At 41.6% G+C, this 26,067-nt stretch overlaps 3 protein-coding genes across 5 annotated transcripts in view; 2 read left to right on the top strand and 1 right to left on the bottom strand.

The window, feature by feature from the left end:
- Positions 1-18,729, top strand: part of MAN1B1 (mannosidase alpha class 1B member 1) — a 34,802-nt gene extending 16,073 nt beyond the window's left edge. The window contains exons 7-14 of one of the 2 annotated variants that reach the window (XR_011172364.1): positions 1,177-1,325; positions 1,965-2,153; positions 3,588-3,778; positions 7,439-7,559; positions 13,359-13,556; positions 13,645-13,776; positions 15,569-15,841; positions 17,388-18,729. Coding sequence is in view for 1 of the 2 variants with exons in the window: in XM_069107504.1 (XP_068963605.1) it covers positions 1,177-1,325; positions 1,965-2,153; positions 3,588-3,778; positions 7,439-7,559; positions 13,359-13,556; positions 13,645-13,776; positions 15,569-15,772 (1,184 nt within the window). In the remaining variant the exon portion in view is untranslated. Of the gene's footprint in view, positions 1-1,176; positions 1,326-1,964; positions 2,154-3,587; positions 3,779-7,438; positions 7,560-13,358; positions 13,557-13,644; positions 13,777-15,568 lie in introns of both variants that reach the window. The other variant, XM_069107504.1, reaches the window with a different exon arrangement.
- A 1,406-nt stretch (positions 18,730-20,135) lies between these two features.
- The window catches only part of DPP7 (dipeptidyl peptidase 7), a 19,080-nt gene continuing 13,148 nt past the window's right edge, over positions 20,136-26,067 (bottom strand). Inside the window, exons 9-13 of the mRNA XM_069107508.1 lie at positions 23,120-23,238; positions 22,864-23,020; positions 22,509-22,573; positions 22,070-22,140; positions 20,136-20,960 (exon numbers count right to left, since the gene is read on the bottom strand). Coding sequence (XP_068963609.1) covers positions 20,861-20,960; positions 22,070-22,140; positions 22,509-22,573; positions 22,864-23,020; positions 23,120-23,238 — 512 coding nt within the window. The 3' untranslated portion in view covers positions 20,136-20,860. The remainder of the gene's footprint in view (positions 20,961-22,069; positions 22,141-22,508; positions 22,574-22,863; positions 23,021-23,119; positions 23,239-26,067) is intronic.
- The window catches only part of LOC138176698 (kelch-like protein 9), a 3,857-nt gene continuing 1,299 nt past the window's right edge, over positions 23,510-26,067 (top strand). The window contains exons 1-2 of one of the 2 annotated variants that reach the window (XM_069107507.1): positions 23,510-24,808; positions 25,335-25,566. In XM_069107507.1, the coding sequence (XP_068963608.1) occupies positions 23,867-24,808; positions 25,335-25,566 (1,174 nt within the window). In that variant the 5' untranslated portion in view covers positions 23,510-23,866. Of the gene's footprint in view, positions 24,809-25,313; positions 25,567-26,067 lie in introns of both variants that reach the window. The other variant, XM_069107506.1, reaches the window with a different exon arrangement.

Below are 26,067 nucleotides of genomic sequence, written 5' to 3'. Positions count from 1 at the left end.
CAGCTGGAGTAGAGCTCCCTCTACTGGACAGCTTAATTTGATTTTTTTTTTTTTCCTTATTTGGTGCCTTTTGTTTACATGTTTCTTTAGTAAAGCCATTTAACTATGTAACTCTTACCCCTCGGTGAATCCTCCCATTAACAAAGAAAAATAACTGAACAAATTGACCAATATTGTAGGTGCCCATGTTTGACAGACAACATTTTACATTCATAGTCCCTGACCTCTACTGAGTTAAGACAATTGTATTTTCATCAGTTATATCTGGGACCAAGATTGATTATTAAATTTAAGCTGCCTTTAAGTCTGGACAGCTTTAAAATAGGTTCCTGGTAGTACCATCTGCTTGTCAAATCTAAAATCTGTGTCTTCTTTAGTCATAAGGAGAGCTGTCAGTTTGTGAAAGATTATCATATTTAACCTTAGTACAGATCTGGTGTACTATACACATACCCTGGTTCCAGTGTATTTCTTCTCCATTTAAATTTTAAACTTTATGATCCTACTTAGGTTATAGGTACTATAGCTCTAAAATTCCTCACCTCCCCAACTTGCCCAAAGGATGCTCTCTAGATATTTTAAATTGTGGTGGATTTTTTTTTTTAACTTGGTGGATTTTTAGTGATTTGGATACATTTTCATTGACCCTTACCAACTCAGATGATAAATATTTGTAAAGTGATTAGCATAGTGCCCAGCTGTATAAGAGCTATGTAAATGCATATTCTCTTCCCCTTTGCCATCAACAAACTAGCATATGAAACTTTTCTTATTTGGAGTCCTGCTTAAGTATCCTCTTTAACCCTATAGATTAAAAACAGGGTTAGCAGAGCAGCTAGGTGATGCAGTGAATAGAGCACTGACCCTGGAGTCAGGACGACCTGAGTTCAAATACAACCTCAGACACTTGACACACTCACTAGCTGTGTGATCTTGGGCAAGTCACTTAACCCCAATTGCCTTGCCTTCCCCCCTCCAAAAAAAGTGGGGGGAAAAGCAGGTTTAGCCTTGACATGGAAAATTTATTTGCTAGATAGAAATAATTTATTTTAGTCATAGTTAGATTTTCAAACCTAACCATAGAATCATAGTTTTAGAGTTAGAGGGGTCTAGAATATATGCAAGTAATATCCTTATCAATTCAGTCCCTTTGGCCTTTTTTGTTTTGCAACGTAGAATTTGAAGAAGCCAAGGCATGGGTGAAGACGGAATTGAATTTTGGAAAAAATGTGGATGTAAATCTATTTGAGAGTACTATCCGAATCTTGGGTGGACTTCTGAGTACCTACCATTTATCTGGAGATAGTCTTTTTCTGGAAAAGGCAGTAAGTGATCTGAGTTTCCCGATTCAAGGTGCTTTTCTCTCCCTTTAAAATCACTGAATTCATAGTCTTTTCCTTGATTTTTGTTACTGCCATGTTTAGGCTAAGGGTGGGGCTAATTTTATTATAATTCACTCCTTTAGAGTCATTTTTAGCAATTTAATCACATCTTTGTGTTTCTTCCACTTGAAATTTTTTAAGAAATGTGCTTCAGTGATGATTAGAAATTGTATATGAATTTATATTGAGTTGATTGGATACAGGCAGATAATAGTTCCTCTATTTCTATAGTACATTCTCGGTTAGGTGGTGCTTTATCTTATTCAAAAATTCAGTGATCGTTTATAATAGGAATTATCCTTCATTTACATAAGAGAAAATTGAGTCTCAAAGAGATTAGGTGACTTGCCCAGCCAAGGTCACAGCGTGCTAGTGACAGGACAAAGACAGAACCTTGGTCTTCTGAGCCCTCTTCTAGTGTTCCTTCAGCTGTAGCTGTTTCCTCAGACACTATGGTTGCAGCTTGGTTCTATCACCAACCAGCCCTCCTTACATGAAAAACAGGCAGAGCAGCATACAAAAAAGGTAGGTTCTCGAGGACTTTTATATGTTTTGTTGAATGTTTTCTTTTCTTTTTATTAGAAAGATATTGGAAATCGGCTAATGCCAGCATTCAACACCCCCTCCAGGATCCCATACTCTGATGTAAACATTGGCAGTGGTGTTGCCCACCCTCCTCGGTGGACCTCTGATAGCACTGTGGCAGAGGTGACAAGTATCCAGCTGGAGTTTAGAGAGCTCTCTCGGCTCACTGGAGATAGGAGATTCCAGGTATAGACTAACTAGTTATTTAGATATTTCCCCCTTGGGAAAAGGGGGGCTTTTATCACGAGGCAGGACTTGAACCACTTATGGTCCACTCTTTTTAACTTTATCCTTTGCTAATTATTGCAAGAGGTTTGATTTTATAGTATGAGACAATAGTAGTACAAAAAAAAGTTAATAGCCTAAAAGTCTGTAGTCCCAAATAAAGAGAATAAAACTAATTTAGCAGACACCATCATAAATTAGTCATCTAATTGGGATTGACTTGGTTCTAACATATCTTCATGGAGGAAAATAGTGGCTGGGAGGTGGATTTCTCCCTTAGGTGGGAGAGATGGAAGTCATTGCTCTTTAACATTCTTTAAAATCCCATGGATTTGTTAAAAGAGGCAAATAATTGCCTTTCTTCCTTTGTATCTATTTCTTATTGTGGTTCCCAATTGAATTCTCTGCTAATTTGCTTTTGTTTTTTGGAGGGGAAAGGCGGGGCAATTGGGGTTAAGTGACTTGCCCAAGGTCACACGGCTATAAATGTTAAGTGTCTGAGGCCTAATTTGAACTCAAGTACCCCTTAATCCAGGGCTGGGGCTCTATTCACTGTGCCACCTACCTGCCCTGATTCTCTGCTAGTTTAAAAACAAAACAATCTTTAGGTTTCAAAATCCAAACTTGTGGGACTGTTTGACTCTTTAATGACTCCATTCAGAGTTGACAGTTCATGTATTTATTCTGGATGAGCTACTACTGCTTTTAATGTGTAATTTAGAAGCTACTTTATAGGTGCATGGATTCAAGGAAGCTTAGAGCTGGACTGACCTTTAGAGATAATCTAGTTCATCTCCCATAATTGATGCTTTTAAAGGTCATAATGAGGTTTGAAAACAGATTTGTTTTTCCTTTGCCTTCCAGGAAGCTATATGAGTCAATAAAATTCAACAAGAATTCAACAAAGATTTATTAATCATTTCATATCAGGCATTGGTCAGTGGCAGGCAAATTATAAAGTAAAAGACTACATAGTCATTAGGTGGAATAAAAATGGACTAGGGACTTGAGAATTGTTAGGAAGGTAAATTAAGCTCTTCTGTACCCTATCAGAGAATACCTGCCAGCAACTTGTTGGCCACTAAATTACTTTAATGTTATGTACCAGTGTCTGAATTGCCTTTATAAACCTCATTTAGAGTAATCTGAGTTAAGCCTTTGTTAAATTCCAGCCAGGTGCTATTTGGTTATGGGGGAAGGCTGCCAGGCAACATTTGGCTTTTTTCATGATGACCTATTCTGCCAACCTTAATTAGGAAATAAAGTTGAGTGAGGCAGACTAGATGTTCAGAGATTCATCTAGCTAGTTCCCCTTTGACCTCTTGCTTTAGCTCTAGAACCATGACATTCACATATTTGTTCTTCTTTACCTGTTTCCTCTGTTGAATGCTACAGACAGCTGTGGAAAAAGTGATGAAACATGTTCAGTCCCTATCAGGGAAGAATGATGGCTTGGTTCCCATGTTTATCAATACCAACAGTGGCCTCTTTACTCACCTGGGAGTCTATACTCTAGGTGCCCGAGCTGACAGCTACTATGAATATTTACTGAAGCAATGGATCCAGGGAGGAAAGAAAGAAAATGAGTGAGTTCTGTTTTCTCTACTTTTGAAATAAGATTTTTGTGAATTCAGTTTGTATCTTAGCCCTTTGCTGGCATTACCAAGTTGAATTCACCAAATGTTTTGTACCTACCGTATTCAGAGCCATGCATAGACGCTAGAAAAGATAAGAATTCTGGGTAAGATGTGGTCTCTACACCACATGATTCTCATGTCTTGCTGTGGTTCTGTGTCATGCAAGTACAATACAAAGTACTCACATAATTGTATTATGAATGTGCAAGCAAAGTGAGTTCTGAATGGGAAAGTTAATTAAATGAATAGGAAAACCACCCAAAATTTTTTGGACATTAGCATTTGAGTTGGGCTAGATAAGTCTACAGGAGGAGATGTTGGGGCAAGATAAGATTCTAGGCACAGGGTGAACAGTTGTGAGCAAAGGCAGCAGTGGGGAAGCACAATGTCCAGGAGAGGATGAATAGTACAGCTTGTATGGAGTGTTATAGTACATAGAGAGGAGTTATAAGGCAGGAGAGACATCATGGTACTAGTATGTGGAAGGCCACAGGAATTCTAAGCTAAAGAATTATAGCTTTACTCAGACATTAGTATGCCATTCAGAAGTTTTAACAGAAGAGTGATATGACTGGATATCCTGGGTAAGGATTATTCTGGTAACAGTGTAAAGGGATCAATGGACAGAGATAGAGTTGAGGTAGGAAAACCTAGAAGAAGGTTATTATCTAGGTAAGTGGTAAAAAGGACCTCAGGAAGATAGTGATAATGGGAATAAGACAGATGGGAATGAATCAAAGAGATGTTGTGTAAGTAGAGTTGATAGAACTTAATTACAGATTAATTTTTTTCCTCTTTCATAACCAGTCATTTACCAAGCTCTGTCAGTTCTACTTTTGCAATAACACAGATAACACAAAGCTTTTAAACATGTGAGACTGAGAGGAATAATGATATTAGACTAGAACCCAGGGATTTTTGTTTTGTTTTAAAGAGATTAATAAGCTTGGCTTTGGGAATGCTGAATTTGGAATGATAGGGTATCCAGCTAAAGATGTCCCTATGTCTTTGGTTTAGGGGAAATAACCCATGTACAGACTCCTTCCACTAATTTGTAGTGGAACAGTTCCATTGTAACTTAGTCTTAGAGAGTTGTCTAAGACACTAAGAACTTAAGTGATTTAACCATGGTCATATAGCTAGAAGGTAGTATTTGAACTGAGGGCTTTCTTACTTCAAAAGCCAGGCATCTATTCCACTGGGCTGTCTCCTTTGGAGATGCAGGTCTTGAAAATTTAAAAAAAAATTAGATTAAGTTCTTGATTTATATATAACATCTATTGTTATTTAAAATTAAGTTTTATTTTATTTTTAGATCTTCATTCTCTTACCTCCCTTTCTCACATTGAGAAAGGATATAATCAATATCCTCATAGCCTACTCATGTTACAAATATGTGTAGTCATATCCAAAAATTTTTATCTCAATATGAACTCTTGAGTCTCTCATGCCTCTTTGAGGAGGTGGATAGCATTTTTTACCTTGAGTCCCATGGAAGTGGTCATTGAAGCACCAATAGTCTTAACACTGGGATGCTTCAAACTCTTAAGAAGAAAAGTTTATAATATGGCAGAAAAGAAAAATGACAAATGGTGTAGATGTAGTAAAATTGGGACACTAATGCACAGTTGGTGGGGAATTGTGAACAGATCCCACCACTCTGGAGACCAATTTGGAACTATGCCCAAAGGACTATAAAACTTGTACATATCCTTTGATCCAGCAATACCACTACTAGGTCTGTATCCAAAAGGGATTTAAAAAAAATAAAGGAAAAGGACTCTTATGTACAAGAATATTTATAGCAGCTCTTTTGGTAATGGCAAAGAATTGGAAATTGAGGGGATACCCATCACTTAGGGAATAGGTAAACAAGTTGTGATATATGACTGAGGGAATACTGTTGCGCTATAAGGAATGGTGAGAAGGATGCTCTTAGAAAAACCTGGAAAGACTTACATGAACTGATGCTGAGTGAAGTCAGCAGAACCAGGAGAACATGGTACACAGTAACAGCAATATTGTACAATGATTAACTGTGAATGACGCAAGTATTCCCAGCAGTACAAAAATCCAAGACTATTGGGCTTAAGAGCAAAACTGCTATCCACTTGAAAAAAAGAAATGATGGAATATAAATGTAGATTGAAGCCTACTGTTTTGTTTATTATTTTTCTCATTTTTTTGGCCTGTTTTCTTTCACAACATGACTAATATGGAAATATGTTTTGCATGACTGCACATGTATAACCTTTATCTTAACGGGGGGGTGGGAGTGAGAGTGGGAAGAGAATTTGGAACTCAAGGTAGTTTAAAATGATTGTTAAAAAGTTTTTACATGTAAGTAAAGAAATAAAAAAATATTTTTTCCTGTCTTAAAATTTAAGACAGACAAGCTTATATTGAGCAGTTTAAATGTTAATTAAAAAAAAAAAGTAAGTACTTTAGCTCTTGGGGGAAAAGTGAAATCTAGATCACCTTTGCCATAAAAACTTTGTTGACTCTCCCTACTGTTTTTTTCTTTGAAGTTTAAATCAAATTTTATGTTGCTATCTCTGTTCCACTTGGGGTTTCTAGAATATCTTTACTTTTGTAGTATTAAGAAATATTTAAGATATCGTGGGAGAGATTTTAATTGTCATAAGGTCTGTAAGCTAAAGCATCAAGTGAGTTTGACTTTATTGAGAGAACTATAGGATTTTATATGATCTTTTAAGGTAAGAGAGAAGATAAAACGTGTCTATGGACAAAAGAAAAAGTTACACTAGGGTTCGTCAAAGGCTAAAATTTGAAATCTTATTATTACCAAAAAAAATCAAAACACTGGACTTGGCATTAGAATAATTGGAAGTCTCAGCTCTAGCACTTAACTTACTGGTCAGATAACCTTGGGCAAATAACTTCCTCCCTCTCGAGCCTCAGTTTCCTCATCCATAAAATGGGAGTGTTATATACAGGGCTCTGGTGGAATATGCACTTGGTACAGCACTATAGAAATCTGTTTATTATATTAGTACTTGTGACTTCTTGGTTTAGAAACTCCCTTTCCCAATACGAATCACATATTAATATGTTGAGAGAATTGCTTCAGGTTCAGAGTAGTGAAATAATATATCCATGGTTATAGAGTAGCCAGCATGAGATGGAATTGGATCCCAGGTTTCCTAGGATTTTTTAATATTAATACTCAGCTGCATTTGTATGTGAGTGCAGACAAATCATCCACCAGTCCTTCTGAGTCAGTCTTCACCTTCAAAAGCTCTGCCTTCCTGCATGCTAGAAAAACATTTATAGGGAAGACCAGATGTATTTGTGTCCTTGAAAAGGCAGTGCAGCATTGTGGATAGACAGCTGGCCTCTGACACATACTGGCTTTGTGACCCTGGACAAGTTACTTAATTTCTTGATGTCCAAGGCAGCTCGATAAGACTAGAGATTTCAGAGCAGGTGGTAGTGGGACATTCCTTAGGTGTAAGTGTAATCACAGGTCTTGTTTTCTATCCAGCCCCCAGCCCCCCCCCATAATTATCCTCAGTTGAAGCTCAAACATGGATCATAGGCATGTAGATATCTGTGTGTATAAAATTGGGAAATTGTTTTAATTAACAGATTGCTGGAAGAGTATATTAATGCCATAGAAGGGGTCAAAAGACACCTACTTCGGAAATCTGAGCCCAGCAAGCTGACTTTTGTTGGTGAACTTGCTCATGGCCGCTTCAGGGCCAAGATGGTGAGTCTCTGTACCCTTTGTTGCTTTATGGATGTAGTGACATTTTCCAAGAGTAGGCACATCATTGAGGCCAGTTAAACAAGTAAAACTGTTTAAGTAAAATGCTCAAGTTGAGTTCTTAACTATCATGAAATGAGTGTGAAAAATGCCCTGACTCTGACCCATTCAGATCAGGAGGGAAAGAAGATCCTGATGGCAATCCAGACAGACCTTTAGGTAGATGTTGCATACAATTTCACAAAGGTGTAGTGCTGTAGTGTTAGTCATTTGGACAAGATTTGTTATTGAAAGAAATAGATCATCTGAATCATCATCTTCTATACCAAACAACTTGGCTGTAGGTAGATCACAGGACATTTCTCTCCATTTAGAAAGGTTTTTCCATCTCTCCAAGTAAAGATCTATTATAGACTCCTACTCACCTGTTGCCAGCAGAACAGCTTTAGCGTTAGTTGATCCTCTATCTTTTGAGTAAAGATTGGCTGGCATTTATCCGGTGTCATAATATGTCAGATTGGGCTTGCTAGTGGGGCATTAATGGGGAATCTAGTGCTCTTTAAGGTTTTTCCTGTTAAAGTTATTTACTATTTTTTTCTTAAGTTATTATATCCCATTATGAAAGGATAGAAGTTTTGGTAGAATTTAAGTTGCTTCTGTTAGAAAGTAATTCTAGCTTAGTATGCTAATATTGTGGCTCCTACATCTAATTCTCTTCCTCTTGTTCATGTTACCCTCTTAAGGGCCAGGTTTGGATATGCTTTTCAGCCTTGATTTGGATCTGTGGGTTAAATTAGATAGATTTGTCAATGTTGTATCCCAAAGTGTAGTGGGAAGGCAGGCTGATAGGAAAGTTGTGATTTTTGAGATTCCACTATTTGCCATTCATCTCCAAAAATAGATCAATGACTGTGACAAACAAAAAAGCTATTGATAAACAAACCTGTGAATGTAGCTGAGATCCATTGATAGACACATAATGTCCAGAATGAGAGCTATTAGTTTTTCCCTGGTCATTTGGAGTTTTGTGTTTGATTCTCACTGTTATGTTTTAAAATTAACATTGACAAACCGGGGCATGCCTAAAAAAAGAGCTACAAGCCTGGTAGAGAGCCTGGAGGCCATGCAGTAGTATAAGAATGGGTTGAAGGAATTGGGGATGTTTTCCCTGAATAAGAGGTATGGGGAAAGGGGTTATAGTTTGAGTATCTCAAAGCACCCTCATATAACAGAGGGCAGACTTACCCTGTTCAATTTGAGGGCAGAACTGAAAACAGTGGTGGAGACTGCAAAGAAACAGATTTCTGCTTGATTTTAGAATTATATGATCCTAGATTTAGATCTGGATTGGACCTTAGTGGTTATCTAAGACCAACCTCTTCATTTTATAGATGAGGGAAACTGAGTCATAAAGGAAAAGTTAGTGCTGATCAAAAGTGGAATTGGCTGCCTTAGAAATGGGTGCATTCCCCATCCCTGGATAAATAAGACAGCTTGGTTATCTTTTAAAAAGAACTCTTATTTTTGTTTCTCTTGGATGCCTGAGGTTGAAAAAAATGATGCAATCTCCTCAGCAATTCAACTGTTATTAAATGCCTGCTGTGTGCAGCATATGTTCGGGGACCTTATTAGGAATTTTTACACCCAAGGCCAGGACCCTGATCTATGCCAAGGATGAATAGCACTCCTGGTGATAGACTCCTGGAAACTGAGGCCAATATAGAAGAGTGAGGTGACCTCACCACTCCCACAATCAAGAGGAAACAGCCATTGGGTAGCTTTCTATTTTATTAATATTCTTGATAATCAGATGCCGACATACATGTATTGTCCAAGAAGGCCTGCTTCTTCTCTCTCCTACCCCTGCCTGCCTATTCCTAGCAAGTGGGGCCAGTAGAGTAACCCTCGTGCCAAACTGATAGAAATGTTTTGGGGAAGGACCTTGAAGAAAGGCTTAAAAGTTCCTTCAATGTATCAGTTTAGAGTTAGAAAGCCCCTTGGAAATCATCAGTCCAGTTTTTTCATTTTTACAGAGGAAGAAGCTGAAGCTTCAGAGAGAGGAAGTTACTTATTAAAGGAGGCTTACTCATTTCTTTTTGAAATCAAGACTGAGCTAAGGTGGAGATAGCTCAGATCTCCTATACTCATAAAACTATTGAAATTGGAAGGATCTGTATCCAATTTCTTTATTTTATAGAGGAGGAAATAGGTCCAGAGTTAGTTTCAGAGCTCAGTCAGGTTGTTGCTAGACTCCTGAAGAGCTACTTTTACAGACTTAGTGAGCCAGAGTCAGGCTTCCTTCCCCATCCCTTTAGGCCACTCAGAGGACTCCGTTCTCTCCCCCTGCTCAGAGGAGGAATGATTAATCCATTCAGCTTTGGAATGCCCATCCAAGGACTGAGTAACCTTTTTTTGTGAGTGCACATTCACCTACCTTTATATCCAGCTGCTTGTGCTTCTCTTCCAACTAGCGCCCACCTCAGCCATCTGTGTTCTCCTTTCCCATTGCAACCCTTTTCAACCCATTTCCTCCTACCCCCTACCCTTGTATGGCTTCATGAAACCGAAATTCACTTCTGTGTGTGTTGTCCTTCCTCTAGTAGAATTGCAAGTTCCTTGAGGGTAGAGTTGTCTCATCTTTTGTATTTGTATCCCTAGCACTTAGTACAGTACTTGGCATATAGTAAGCATTTGATGTTTTATTTATTTATTTATTTTGTCTTTTGGAGGGCAGTTGGGGTACTTGCCCAAGGTTACATGGCTAGTTTTTTTGTGTGGGTGTTAAGTGTCTGAGGCTGGAACCGAACTCGGGTCCTTCTGACTTCGGGGCCAGAGCGTTACTCACTGCGCCACCTAGCCGCCCCAGATACTTTATATTTTGTACAAATTTTTTTTTTCTGAATTTTACAACTGCCAAGTAAAATGAACCCATATACATTGCAGATAAAGGTTAATTGTACATGAAACTGCAAATCCGTTTTGTATAGCTTTCTATACTTTTTAAGTATGTAATAAATTCATGTAGCTTTCAAAGCAGTTCTGCTGGTCTGGTTCTTTCTGCCTTCCTTTCTTTTCTACATTAAAAAAAAAAAAAGATCTCACCAAAAAAAAAATGTCTCCATGACCTTTTGTCTTTCCTTTTTTTGTGCTCCATCTATATCCTCAACGCCTCCTCGACCCCACTTATTAGAGGAGAAAAAAAGGAGATAAAACAAAGCCCTTATAACAAATATGCTTAGTCAAGCAAAACAAGTTCCCACCTTGTCTATCTGAAAAGATAGATCTTATTCTGTATTTTGAGGCCATCACTTCTCTGTCAAGAGGTTGGTATCGTGTTTCATCATTAGTCTCCTGGAATTGTGGTTGCTCATTACATAGATGAGAGTTCTCAAGTCTTTCAAAGTTGTTTTTCCTATATAATCTTATTGTTGTATAATAAGTTCTTGTTCTTCTTGCTTTTTTCACTTCACTTACTAGTCTTTCCTGGTTTCTATGCTTTTTCACTCATTTACATCTGGTACTACCCTTAATATCTTGTCTCTTTACCTTACTTGTTCCTGAAACAGCCTCCTCTGCTTCTTCTCCTTTCTTAGGGGAGTACAAAGACTGTCAGAGTTTCTGACCCTGGGCCCCATTGGTGAATAGGGCATAGTTCCTACTCTAGAAGGCCTAGAACATGTACTCCAAATGAAAATAGTATATGATAGATGTACACAGAGATATAAAATAGTGTGGGAGCTTGGAGGAGAATAGCGTCATTGGTCAGTGTGGGAGAAGGGGAACCATGTTTGAGCTGGGGCTTGAGGGATGAATAGTATAGCAGCAGATAGAAGTGATGAACGCAAGGTGCAGAATGAGATGTTTTCAGATACAGACAGTGTAGGGATTTGTTTTGCTTGACTTTGAATAGCTGGCACCGTGATTTTATTTTTCTTTCAGTTTGAGGAGAGGGAAGGATGAGGGAGAGGGAGAGAGAACCAACAACAGTGTTGGGATTATTACAGTGGGAGGGGGACAAGAATTGTGGGTCATCAAGTCTTTTGAAAATGTAGAAGAGAACAGAGTGAAGGTCAGTAGGAAGAAGAGGTAGCTTTGGAACTAATGTGTTGAATTTATTTTGTGCTTAAAGAGAAAAGCAAGGGGCGGCCAGGTGGCTCAGCGAGTAAGAGCACCGGCCCCAGTGTCGGGATGACCTGGGGATCGAATCCAGGCTCAGACACTCAGCACCCACCCAGAAATACCTGGCCATGTAACCTTGAGCAAGTTACTTAACCCCAATTGCTTTAAAAAAAAAAAAAGAAAGAAAAGCAAACTGTTTATGGCTTCTCTCCTGTATAGGGGAATGTTCACAATAGATGTGAGTTAAATTCAGATTTTGAAAAATAGGCAGAGGTTGGTAAGGGGGCTGCTCTGGCGATGATATTCTTTATGTGGAGAAGGAAATGGCAAATCATTCCAGTACCTTTGCCAAGAAAAATGCAAATGGGTCATGAAGAGTCAGACATAACTGAAACAACTGAACAGTAACAAATGTGGGGACAGCCTGAATAGCCATAGAAATGATGGGCAGATATGGGAAGTGTTTGAACAGTGAGAAGTCTGTTTTGACTGGAGTGTAGAGTACATGATGGGAAATAGTGAGAAATAAGTCTGCAAAGGCAGGATCATAAATGAACCTCAGAAGTCACCTGGTCCATCCCCTTCGTTTTACAGATGAGGTTACTGAGGCCCAAAGAAATTTAAATGACTTGCCCAACATTACACAGGTAGTAAGTGCCAGAGGTGAGATTTGAACTCAGGTCCTCTGGATCTAAATCCAGCACCCTCTATCCACTGTACCACACAGTACAAGGTTGTGAAAGGCCTCAAAAGCAGGCTAACAAGTTTGGACTTTATTTGGTGGACAGTAAGGAGTTATTGAGGCCTTTTTTCTGTTTTCAGAGCAGTGGAATGAAATAATTAAGTCTGTACAAGAGAAATATTAATCAGGAAGATACACATAGGATCAGTTAGAAGTCGGAAGACCTGAAATAGAAAGGCTAATCGTAATTTTGTAGGTGTGGGCACTCAGTCCATTAAAGTCAGGAGTAATGATGGTATGGATGTGAATAGGTGCAGCAAGAGTGCAAAAGAAAACCATGAAATGTAGAACATGTGGTAGCAGTGGAGATGGGTCTTGGCAACTAAATTTGGCAAATGAGTGATAAGGAGGACTCCAAGATGATGCTACGGTTTCAACAGGTTACTGGGAGGATGAGGAAGCTACTGACAAGAAGTGTAACTCTACCACATTAGTAGATGGACTTTGACAATTTAAGTTTTGTTTCTGTTTGGCTTTGGAAAGTGTTGTGTTACTTCAGTTTGAATGTGGTTGAAACCCATCAGGAAATCCACAAGACTTAATGAAGTAGCAATGTAAAGAAAGACTTGACTTAGGAGAATGTAATTCTCCAGCTTTCTCCATCCTCCTTATTTCTCATGTCAGAGGTAACACTTTTTCTCAGACTTATGTCAAGATGCTGGCCCAAGTAGAGGTACCCTCTGTATCCTCTTTTTAAGTGTTTTTCTTTAAAATGGTGGTCCTTTTTAGGTCCTGTTAGATTGTGCAGGCAGAATGAGAGCAAGTGATAATGTTAACCAAGAAGATGAAAGCAAGATTTTGAAAACATATCCTAATTTTCAGTATGTAAGCCATTGCTTGGGCCTGTGTGTCTAATGAATGGTGCTAGTGGACTCTCCTCAAAATGGCCACTTGAACATTGTTGAGGATTTCAGTGGTTTTAAAAACCTTCTAACTTTCAGGATCACCTGGTGTGCTTCTTGCCTGGTACTCTGGCTCTTGGAGCTCATAGTGGATTAACAGCTGATCATATGGAACTGGCCAAAGCTCTCATAGAAACTTGTTACCAGATGTATCATCAGATAGAGACTGGCCTGAGCCCAGAGATTGTGTACTTCAACATTCATCCCCAGAAGGGCCATAAAGATGTGGAGGTCAAGGTAAGATGATGTGACAAAAGAAAGAATAGCCCACTTTTCATCTTCTTCCAACTCTCTCTGAATTAATAATCTTTGTTTTCTTCTCTAGTCTTCAGATAGACATAATCTCCTGCGACCTGAGACAATAGAGAGCCTCTTCTATCTATATCGGTTTACTGGTGACAAGAAGTACCAGGACTGGGGCTGGGAGATCTTACAGAATTTCAACAAGTACACAAGGGTGAGGCCACATTTACAAACTGCTCTGAATTATTGATGGGGAAGGGTTCGGACCCAGAGTTCTGAGCCTTCTTTAGCATGTTCATCCCCTTATTAAGTTTGGGGAGGGAATAATTTATAAAATGTTAAGTAAATCTTAAAAGAATTATAGAAGTATAAGTAATTATTTTTGTTATTATTTCTGCCTGCAGTGAAATTGGTTAGTTACTTTCTGGCTATTTCCATAGGTGGAAAGAGTGGTAGAAATTTGATGCCAGGTACATTACCAGAATGGTCTTTAGGGCATGTGTATGAGGGATGCTTAGGAGATTATCAGGTTCATTCTGGTTCTTTATATGTTTTTTTTTTTGTCCAGTAGTTGGTGTCTCACTTGCGTACTTGTAATCTACTCTGGAATGCTTATTCCTAACCTCTTGTTTCTAAACTTTCACTCCATGAAAGTCGGTTTTGTTTTCTTTAATGTGCAGGAATGCAATTTGTTCAATTACCCCTTTCTGCTTCTGGGTAGATTTCCAAGTGTCAAGGAGAAAAAGGTTCCCTTTAAACTTAGACCTTTTTTTTGTTTTGTTTTGTGGTGTTTTTTCTTAATTTAAAAAAAAAAATTAACAAGTATTTTTTTCTCCTGCCTCTCTCCCCACCCCGTCTTTAAAAAGTCCTTGTAACAAGTATGCATAACCAAGCAAAACAAATTCCCTCATCAGCTGTGTCCAGAAATGTATGTCTCATTCTTCATTGTGAAGTCTATCACTTCTCTTTCAGGAGTTGGGTAGCATGTAGAACTCGTCTTTTTCCATGTGACATATGATTACACTAACATTGTGATATATGATCTGTTCTTTGGGGTTCAGAAAGAAATAGACCCTGAATCAGGAACACCTGAGTTCAAAAAGGGCCTCACATACTAGCTGTGGGACCCTGGGCAAGTTATTTAACCTCTGTCTGCTCTAGTTTCCTCCACTTTAATGAGGAATGGTATGCTTCTTGCTTAATTAGCATTCCCTGACAGGGTCCTGGGTTGCTGTGAGGATAATATCAGACACATTTGTAAAGTGCTTAGCCCAGTGCCTGACATGGTAAGGTGCTTAATAAATGCTTGTTCCTGTCCTCCCTTTAGTGGTGGTGGGGTTTTTCTGCTACAGCCCAGCTGTGTTCTGGGACATCCTGGGGCCAGGAGAGGGTTTATTATTGTCCATACTTTGGGGTAAAGAGAATACTCCTTGAAGGCTATTTTGGGAGGAATTGTTTGATTGGGTGGACCTGTTTTCAAAAGGAAACTTTATATGAATTCACAGAAGAATTACATTAGTGAGTAAAAGGAAAGCAACTAGTTCTTCCAAATAGCTTTCTTGGTTGAATTGGCATTTTAAAGGTCTACATTTGAATAAATGTTGACCTTTTGGGCTCATCTCCAAGGCACTGTTTTCTTCCCTGCTGAGCTTTCTAAAATACTGCAAAATGTTTGCTGTAAGTGTGTTACGGTATGAAATGAGTACTTTTTAGCTTTGCTTTGGAAAGGGTGTGAGGATTGTATTGATTGCAAAGTTCACACTCTGAAGGGTTGGGTTTTTTTCTTACAAAGTTATTTCTGATCCCCTGACCATTTCCCATTCACAGACTAGGCAGAAGGCTAATTTGCATATATTTGAGATAACCCCTACATCAGGTTCCAAATTTTAAACATGAACCTGTTAACTTAGTAGTAGCTTCCAGATGGTTTTGCCCACTTTTGTTTTACTGTGGTGCTGGCCTGGATTTTGTGGTGAATGTGACAATGCTGTGACTTTTATTTGCAGGTTCCTGCAGGTGGTTATTCTTCTATTGATAATGTCCAGAATCCCAGCAACCCACAGCCAAGAGATAAGATGGAAAGCTTCTTTCTGGGAGAAACGCTGAAGTATTTTTTCCTGCTCTTTTCTGATGATATGGACCTCATCAACCTTGACCAATATGTATTTAATACAGAGGCTCATCCTCTTCCCATCTGGGCCCCAGCTTAACAGAAAGCCAGGAGAAACAGACGCTGGTGGAGGGGGGACAGCTTCTCCTGGTTATGGGGCCTTTTCCAGGTGAGCAGGGGTTGTACACAGCACAATTTTCAGGCCTTCCTGGAGGACCAAATATGGGAAAGCCTTTCTCCACTTTGGAGAAATCAGCCATTCTTAGAAATCCAGCCATGAAGTGTGTGCTGCACCCAACTGCTGGGAGCCAGATGAAATTCGACTCAGGGCTAAAGTAGTGGGAGGTGGGAGGCCTGGTCCAGAGGGACCACCAGGGCCTGAGCCACCTTGTGCCATTTTCCTTAGAAGTCCCTGATTCAGGGGGTTGTGCACACTGGCTTTAGGGGCTTCTTTCCCCTCAGGTTTTCAGATCATAGATCAGCTAGGATGAGAAAGAGTAGGTCAGCAATTTGTAGATCTAGGATAAGGCTGTAGTCCTGACTTAGAGATGGAATAAGCAAGAAGTCATTCCTGATTACAGTGTGCTCAGCAGTGGTTCCAGGCATGCTGATCTCACTCCTCCAATACAAAACAGTGTGGTCATTTGAAAGGGGAAATGACTTAAGAAGCATTTCTAGTGTCATTGTTCAGAAAGCACTGTGAATGTATCTGTGAAGGACACGGGGTTCCTTGTAGAAAGCTAATTATGGGTATAGCTGCTGGTTTGGCTTCGTGGTATATAATTTTTATAGCTGTTTCCTTTTTTTTTTTAAACACGTAAGACTCAATGTGAAACAAAGTCAAAAATTGCTCATACATTTGTATTTGCATCAGTTAGACTCAGGTATTCTGACTGGAAAGGCTGCTTCGTGGTGCTGAGCTAGGAGGGCGTAGTTAGTCTAACTCAGCCTTGTCTTACTTTCCTCTCTCCCTTTGCCATATTCCCCCATCGGGGTATACCAGGCTTAATCTAGGCCAGTGTAAATTCCTATAACCTGTAATGTCTTACTCATTTGTACTGAAAGGGTTTTCTCTTTGCTGAGTTTGTTTCCCTTAATAAGTCTGTTTGTATAGATGGGACAAAGGACATTTCCTCTAAAGGAGAATTTATTTTGGGGGTTGGCTTGTTGAAATGACATGATTTAACCCTGGAATCCTCAAATGAGTTTGTTGAAATATTCTTTCCCCCAAATGTACAGAGATTTAGTAGGAATTGTAGCTGACATAGAGATGAGAAAAGATCAGTCAGTGCCCTAGAATGTAGTCTTGTGGTAGCCATTGTCATGTGAACCAAGAGGCTTCTTATTTCCTGGCAGTCAGTAGAGCCCTATGAGGTCTTCCCTTTGGAAAGAGCAGCTCCTCAATCTGCCCAAATAAGTAAGTGCAAATAGCAATTTTCTACAAGTTGGGAAACAGCTTGGAGCATCGGATATTTAATTGTTGCTAAGTGGAGATGACCTTTCTTCCCTCGTGGATGGAACTACTCAACTGTGTGGGACCATATGTAGTTTTTGACAACACTGTTTATCATTCCTTATAGTGATAGCTCATGTGTAAAGTCATTTCTGCAGTGAATAGGATTTATTGGAACATGTCATAAAGCCCTTAATGCTAGAAATTGGGGACATCTTGCCATGACTAGATAATATGTGGTCTCCTATTTTTAAAAACTTAGGAAAAAGCGTGTGCATTCATGGATGGGGGTTGACAAATAGAAGGACCCATGGAGTGATGTGAATTTTCCCATGAGAAACAGAGGCTGGACCATGGAAGCCATTTTCAGTCAAGCTGCAGTGTCTGGTTTATGTCTACATTGGGGGATTTTGTACACTGTGAAAAAAAGATGCCAAGTGCTATTACAATGTGGGAGGTTAGATGAGTGGTGTCTTTTCCTTTTCTTTACATGAATTTTCCCTAACTCTGTCCTATCACTACCACTATTGCCTGGAACAAATGCTTACTTGACTTGGTTTTTCTTTTGTGTTTTATGTTAGTGGGTGGAGGGAGAATGGAGAGGAGGGCATTTATACTCAGTGCTGGCAGAAATGATAATGATCTTTCTTGGTTCATTTGAAAGCACCCTTTCCCTGGATGAATTCCTCAGAAATGAGCCTGAATCAAATCAGATTAGTGTACCTCTGTACTTCACTTCATTCAGTGTTTCACTTTGGGGAGGAAATTAGTGAGGAAGATGATATTTTTGTGGAAACTTTTTTTTTTCTTGGCTTTTTGGAGGGGGAAGGCAATTGGGTTTAAGTGACTCGCCCAAGGTCACATGGCTAGTTTTGTGTTAAGTGTCTGAGGCAGGATTTGAACTCAGGTCCTCCTGACTCCAGGGCCAGTGCTCTATTCACTAACACCACCTAGCTGCCCCTTTATGGAAACTTTGAAGAAAGTTCATGGTGTCTGAGTTCCACAGATAAGCTCCGGATTCTTATTTCAATCAACAAAGCCCATCCTCATTTCTGCTGTCAAAATTGTTCGCCAAGGACCATTATTCAGGTGGAAGGCAGCTTGGTGAAGAAAGAACACTGAAAATCTGACTGAGTCTGGAGAGATGGGTTCTAGCCTCAGATCTGCCAGTATCTGTTTGACCTTGAGCCAGGCACATTGTCTCTGGCTCTCAGTGGAGGGAACTAAACTAGGTGATCTCTGTGGTCCCTTCTGGCTATAAAACTAAATGACCAGATGATATCTTGATCCCTAGTACTACCCTCATCTTCAACCAAAGGGAGAGAATGTGCCCTGGTGTCCTCAAAGCCGGAGGACACTACTAAAAGTAAGTTTGTAGCCACAGAATGTAATTGAACTTCTTAAAATCAAAAGACCTGGGCTAGAACCCAGGACTCCTTACTCACAGGCCAGTGTAATCTATTACACCCTGTCATATAGAAATTAATGTGCAAAAGAAACCCTAAGACCTGTGGGGAAAGGGGAGAGTTTTATTCCATGTTCTGAATCACCAAATAATGGAGTTCTATTATACATTTTATTAAACTTATAACTTATTTTAAGAGATTGCGTAGTGTGTTCATTGAAAGCCTCAACAACTGTTTTCTGGTAATCTGTTCCGGTGATTTCTAGTTCCTTGATTCATGTATCCCTCTCTTTGATATGCTTTTTTACAATTTGGTAGTGACTGGCTAAATCTCTTATTCTCTTCTAAACCTGCCCCTTCTTCAAACTTCCTTTATTTTCTATTGAGGTCACAAGTATCCTCCCAGTCACCCAGGTTTGGAACCTCATAGTCTTCCTTAACTTTTCCCTTTCTCCCCCTTCTGTATCCAGTTAACTAGTCTTGTTGATTCCATCTCTACATCTTTTGCATTAGGCCCCTTCTCTCCCATTAGAGTCAGTACCCTCCTTCAGGCCTCTATCACCTGTGTTATTCTTTAACACTGCTTTGGTTTTTCCACTCTAATCCATTCTCCACACAGCTGCTAAAATGATCTACCCAGAGCTCTGATTTGACTGTATATGCTAGTTAGGTTCAGCATATCAAGGAAAGAGAAAACTAGCTGCACCCAGCTCCAGGGTTCAATATGTGAAATACATTTTAGAGCTTGATTTAACATGGTTAAACCATAGGATGTTCTCAGGGATGGCATAAGATGACATGCCAGCAGCCTTAGCCCTACATGTTGCACAGATGGCTATTTTTACAGTTTTCTCTCCAAACTACTATCTAGTCCACAGGTCTTAAGGGATTTATTTAAAAAAAAGATGAAAGGAGTTGGGTGTTTGCTCCAGTCATAGGGAAATAAGCTTAAATTCAAGAATTAGTAGAATTCTCTGGGTCTTCCCTTAGGTGATCTGCTTTGGCATTCCTTAATCATCCCAGTCAGGTCACTTCCTTGCCCGGGAGCACATTGGCTTCTCATTGCCTGTAGAATAAGATATGAACTCCCTAGTCTGTCATTTAAGGACTTGCACTGTCTGGCCCCTACATACACCATACCTTTCTGATCTCATTTCTCAACACTCCCCTTCACAGCATATATGTTCCATCCGAGACTTGAGGTGTTCATGAGAACTTGTTCTGACATTTTCCTGTGTACTCCTGGCCACCCCCATACATGGAACACTCCCTAATCACCTCTACCTCAAAGAATCCTTGCCTTCCCCACTTTTTTTTTTTTTAAGCAATCGAGGTTAAGTAACTTGCTCAAGGTTACACGGCCAGTTATTTCTGGGTGTGGTGCTAAGTATCTGAGCCCGGATTTGATCCCCAGGTCATCCCAACACTGGAGCCTGTGCTCTTACTTGCTGAGCCATCTGGCCACCCCAGCCTTCCCCACTTCTTCAGTGTGAAATAGGGTATATGTTTAAAGTAACACTGGGTATCGGGGTACCCATATAGATTTGTGTAAACTTTATATCCCTACTGGGTATCAGTTCTCATAACAGAGCACAGAAGTCTGGCTAGAAGCCAGGTGAAATTTTATTATTCATTACAATGTGGCATGACTCCTCTTCCTGTCAGCCTTAAGTAAAGCTTTTTCTGAGTCCTGACTGACAGCCTTCACTCTTCTGCTTAGTCTTCTGCAGTAGTGTGGTGCTATTTGTTACTCAGAAGTGGGGGGAGAAAATTCCAATTTCAGTTATAATTGGGAGAGTGGCAGAGAATACCTGTGGCTAAACTTCAATTCATCTATCTTTAGAGATCTAGAATAACATTTAAAAAGTTAACCCTGTTAAGGTAAAGGGTTCTTTTGTTTTGGGTTTTTTGCTTTGCAGGGGGTGCAAAAAAGGGAAAATCCCACATATACTGCTATCTGGAAAACTCAGGCTATATGGGAGCATCAGGAAAGGGATATTTTGTTAAGCCCAGGTAGGAGGGAACCCTGTGTACAGACACTTCTTTACAGCCCAGATGCCATAGACTACTGAAGATCACATGCCAAGCCTTGTGATGATCCTGCTCAGGGAGTTTTCTAGGAAGTGAAATCTGATGCTGGGGGACTGAGCTTATCAAGTAGTAGTCCTTGTCTGATAGTCACAGGACTCTGAAAGTTTAACCCTGAGTATGAACAGATGTCTAAAGCCTCTACTTTGGGCCTGGCTTTAGAAATCATCCCTGTTGGCTGGTACTGAAGGTAGAGTCCCACACAGTATGATGATGGCTAGTCCCAAGTTTTGGAGGTCACGTTACTGTTTATGTCTTCCTGCTTTCACCCATTCATGGATATATGCAGCTTCTAGCTTCCGGACCTCTAGGACAGATACCGGGTCTGCTGGATTGGACCCTCTGGAACAGATAACACAAGGCAGGAAAGGTGAGTGTTCCACTGACCCTGCACTGGGCCTTTGGGAGGTGCTCTAGCTCAGGATTGGGTGAAAGGAGGGGAAACAGGATTATAAGGAGTCGTGCTGGGCTGAGTGGTGGGGCTGTGGTCTAAGAATGTTTCTAAAACCCTGGGATCAAACTGTGGCTTTGGCTTCATTGACATCATGTTCTAATCACCCAGTCACACTCCAGACTTTGCACTGGGCTTCAGCTGCCCCCTCCCTCTGACCTTTGGCCCCCTTCTTTCTTTGGTGAGTTCTCCTGGGAACCTCCAGTTTGAGGGATAGTCTAGAACCAGCATCACTCCAGACTTCACCACCATGTTCTCATAGGATTCCTTCTCTGATCCCCTGCCCACAAACACACTTTACTTTTTTGGGGGGAGGGGGGAGAATCTGAACTAGTGATTTTATTGGTAGAGGAAAATAGCTCTACAATGCAAAATGGCACCTGTTCTGCATCTTCATCTTAAGAGGGTTATTCTGGGGGGCAGTTAGGTGGTGCAGTGAATAGAGTACCTATCCTGAAGTCAGGAATACCGGAGTTCAAATCCAGCCTCAGACACTTGACACTTAACTAGCTGTGTTACCTTGGGCAAGTCACTTAAAAGAGTTATCTGAGGCACCAAAAGGTTAAATAACTTGGCTGCAGTCACAGCCAGTACACAGCCGAGGCACAACTTGAACCCAGGACTTGTCAACTCCAGGTGAACTTTGTCTCCACAACATACCATGCCATTTCTCATCTCTTGTGGGGCTTTTATTCTACTCTGTAGTATAGTGTATCATTTAAGTTAGCCTGTTAAATTCCCTGAGAGCAGGGACTGTACCGTATTTGTCTATGTATTCTCATAGGATCTCTGCACATGGTAGGTTCTTCATTTGTTGGATCAGTCGAATAAAATGTTTTATAAAAATCTGTTGGCTTTGAATGCTGTCTAGACACCTGCTAGCTTTGAGATGACCCCTGGGCATGCATCCATGGTGGCCCTAGAAACTAGGTATGATCCTCCAAACTCCCCTTGGGGTAGGATTTCTATTGTGGGTAGAATACAGACTGAAAGGAAATACCTGAGATCTAGATGATGAGCTCCACCCCGGATGGTAAGAGAGATCAAGGACGAACTCAGATTACTCCTGACCTGTTCAAAAGAAGGAAACCCCCCTGTAGAGTGGCAGACTTTTGGGGAAAAGATGGGGGATGTCAGTGACTCATACAGAACAGTACAGCACCAAACCTCTGGGGTGCTTCTCCACAGCCAGGCAGAGGCAGTCAAAAAAGATGTAAGCATTCCATTCAGACCTTAGTCCTATGTGGGAAGCTGAGCTTGCCTTGATTGGTTCCTATCAGAACAGGAGCAGGGAGAGTTGGAGGTGGTTAGGCAGCCTAGACCTAGATTAGATCAGTGGCAAAAAATACTTGGAGAAGGATTGTAGAAGCTGGTGCTCAGCCTAGGTGGAAGGGAGATGGCTTATCCTGCCATGAAGCCCAGGCTTAGCAGATACTTACCCCACCCCCTGCCCAGGGATCCAGGTCTCCATTTGAAAATATGATGTTGCTTGCAGCTTTGAGATCTGGATAGGATAGGCAGGGTATATAAGCAAAAGAAGTGAGGGCCAAAACGTATTCACTGGAAACAGTCTACTTGCTTCTTAGGGTTTGAGCTCCAGTGGTAGAATGTACAATCCTGAGGTCAGGGGCATGCCTGGAGGAATTATAGTTGGCTTCCTCACCCCCTTCCTTTTTTGAGGAGTGCCTCATGTAGGCTGGGGCACTCATGGTTAGGTGGAACAGAACCTATGGAAGATGGACTATTACCTTCACAAGCTTTAACAGTATAGGTGAAAACAGACCAATGACTTACTATTCCCCCAGAAGTTGGTCTGCATCCAGTTTTTCCGGGGCCTGACGCCCCACCTAGCAAAACAATACTTCTCTCGGAGGTCACTGGTGAATGGGATCTCAGGGAACATGTCTGTTATGTTATTACTGTCAAAGGTGAGGTTGATCTCAGTGCAGGCCTGAAAAATTTCCCATCCCCAAACATACCAGGTCAGGTCAGCGTCACTATAGGCAAGGTTTCCATCCAGTCACCCATCCAATTGTCTCTGGTCTCGTACCTGATAATCCCAGGCCTCTGCACTGGGGCCTGTGCCACAGCCTGTGGGGTCAGCACACTTTTGGTAAAGTTTGTAGATATCATAACATGGCTCTGTCCCAGAAGCATTGTAAAGCAATCCTAAGAGAATGGGAAGAAAAGGGTTTGGAACATACATGCAGTGCCCAGGCCACATGGGTGTGTTAGGAGCTGTAAGAGAATTTTACATTCCAAATAATTTAATGAACAAGACTCTTTCCCACCCACCCCGTCAACTTAAATAATACTGCATGCCCAAGGTTTACCCCCTCGGTGGTGGTACAAGAGTTCTGCCTGCTCTAGCTATTTCTACTTCTCAAGTAGAATTTAGATACAGGACTGGGAAATCTTGAAAAAGCCAAATCTCATACCCCCAAAATGAAGCACTTTTCAGCCCCAATGGATACAGATTAATCTGACATAAAGACCCATCCATCCAGCCTCCAGGGCTATGCTCCCCAAGGCCCTGCCCCCTCCCAGCAAGAATGCTAATTAAATCTGCACAGCTCTCTCTGCTGGAGGCAGCCACATTGCCTCTCCCTGGATCCGCCAATGCCTCACAAGAGGAAACAGGTCCAGGCTTGCCCAGATGACATTTAAATGCCTGCCTGAAATGAGCCAATGGCATCCAGGGACCTCTCCTCTCCTACGCTGACAACTCCCCAGAAGACTTGGAGCTTTTGCAAAGTCAGCAGCCCCTCAGTCTGGGATCAAAGGGATCTTAGGGACCATGTCAGCAGTGGAGCCCATGGTGTCAGCCACATATCCCCAGAAGCTGTTAGAAGGAGTTGGAAATCTGTGGCAGCTGGGGGTCTTATGTGACGTGACCCTCGAAGCTGGTGGTGTCCACTTCCCTGCCCACCGAGTGGTCCTGGCCTCAGCCAGCAGCTACTGCCGGGCCCTTTTCCTGGGTGATGCAGGCCTGGAGACCATTGTCCAGCTGCGGGGCATTCAGCCGGAGGGGCTGGAGAATGTGCTTAACTTTCTCTACTCTGGGAAGCTTTGCCTCTCCCCAGACAACCTCAGGGAGACAATACGGGCAGCTGAGGTCCTGCTGGTTCGTGAGGCCATTCGCCTTTGCTGTGCCTTCCAAGGTACCACCACAGCCCCACGTGGAAGGGTCACTGAAGCCCCTCAGGATGAGCAGTATGTCCAGAAGTTGCAACAGGATGCATCGCGTGAGTTACTGGAGAGGATGGGAATGCAGGGGACTAGAAAGCCAACGGTGTTTGAGTTGGTTTTGAGTTGGCTAGGGAAAAGTCCTGTAAGATTCCCAGAAGCCACCAAGATACTGGGGCAGCTCCACTTTCCACTGATGTCACCCACAGAGCTTCAAGGCCCTATCCAGGCCACATCCACTATGGAGACTGATCTCACCTGTCCCAAGGCCCTGAGCTACCACAGGCATGCTGGTGCCCAGCCAGCCCTGCAGACAGAACATGGCTGCCCACAAGCCGCTGTCCCTACTCTGCTTGTCCTGGGAGGGCGGGGACCCAACAACCAGCTCAATGGGGGTGTGTGGGCCATGATGCTGGCTAATGGGACCTGGCGGCAAATAGGAAAGCTGGCCACACCACTGTACAATCATGCTGTGGCTGTGCTCAGTGGCTTCCTCTACATCCTGGGAGGCCAGTCCAAGTTTGACCCAGCTGGCCAGCATCCATCCAATGAGGTGAGAGCCTTGCAGGAAGCCCTAGAGTAGAAGTAGTCAGAGCTAGGCATATCCCTGGTTTGGAGAGCATGATCCCAGCTACACTGAGACGAGAATGAGACACGCTTGAGAGAACTAGAGTCCAAAATCCTGGGGAGACCTCTCTAGCCTTCCACTGACCTTTACAAAGGTGAAAGACTTTTCCAAGCCGAGATGTTCTACAGTCTTACTCACTGAACTTATCTGGCTGGGAGCCCTGACAGAGGAGAGGGTGGAAGTCAGGGCCCAGGGATGCTGTTCTCTTTATCCTGCAAAACTCAACCTGAGTCCCCCTTCCTGGTCATCCAGGCTGATGATCTCAGGCCGGGGGAACTCGATACTGAAGCTTCTGCCTGAAATCCAAGTGGTCACTGGCCACTAACTGGGCTTCAGTTTTTCCTTCTTAATGGGTGAACACAGGCATCCAAAAGTAGGGAGGGCTATGCCTAGAATACAAACCCTATCACAATGATCCCTGGACCCCTAGGTATTTCGATTTGATCCCCAGCATGGTACCTGGCTGCAGGTAGCTGGCATGCTACAGAGGAGAAGCCGATTCCATGGGGCTGTCCTGGGAGAGGCTATTGTGGCTGTAGGCGGTGGGACACTTCTGGGGAAACTCACTAGCACCGTGGAGATTTATGAGCCCATTCAAGACACCTGGAAGTGGCTGGTACCATTCCCCGTACCTGTGGCTGACCATGCTGGAACCACACATGAGGGCCTTCTCTATATAGCAGGTGAGCTAAATGAAGGATGGCTCCCCTTCCTGTCCAGCTGGAGAAATTGAGGGGGGAAGGGGAGCAGAAGAATGAATAGAGCAAGAGACAGGAATGCTGCCCAAACCTTGACCCTTGATGGGAGCTTGAGCAAGTCTGGGGACCAACTACACACCAGCCTTTACCAGTGGGAAAGAAACAAAAGAAATTCACTTTCTAAAAGGTGGCATAGTCTGAAAACATAAAGTAAGCTCCCAGGAGGTGTTAAATAAGAAATCAGGGGCTCTTAACCTTTCTTTATCATGCACCCCTTTGGCAGGCTGGTGGAGCCTATGCACACTTTCTCCCAATACTGTTTTTTTTAAATGCAAAAAACAAAATACACAGATTAAAGGAAACTCATCATATTGAAAGTTACCTAAAACTGCACTAAAGTCTAAGACTTTTGGAAAACTCTTTACAGCTCTGTGTGGTATGTGTGTGTGTGTGTGTGTGTGTGTGTGTGTGTGTGTGTGTGTGTGT

Source organism: Petaurus breviceps, unplaced genomic scaffold (assembly GCF_028583685.1).
Source record: "Petaurus breviceps papuanus isolate PSGF00001 unplaced genomic scaffold, PetGlider_PUasm1.0 90137, whole genome shotgun sequence".
NCBI classification, from domain to species: domain Eukaryota; kingdom Metazoa; phylum Chordata; class Mammalia; order Diprotodontia; family Petauridae; genus Petaurus; species Petaurus breviceps.
This window is presented reverse-complemented; position numbering and strand designations above follow the sequence as displayed.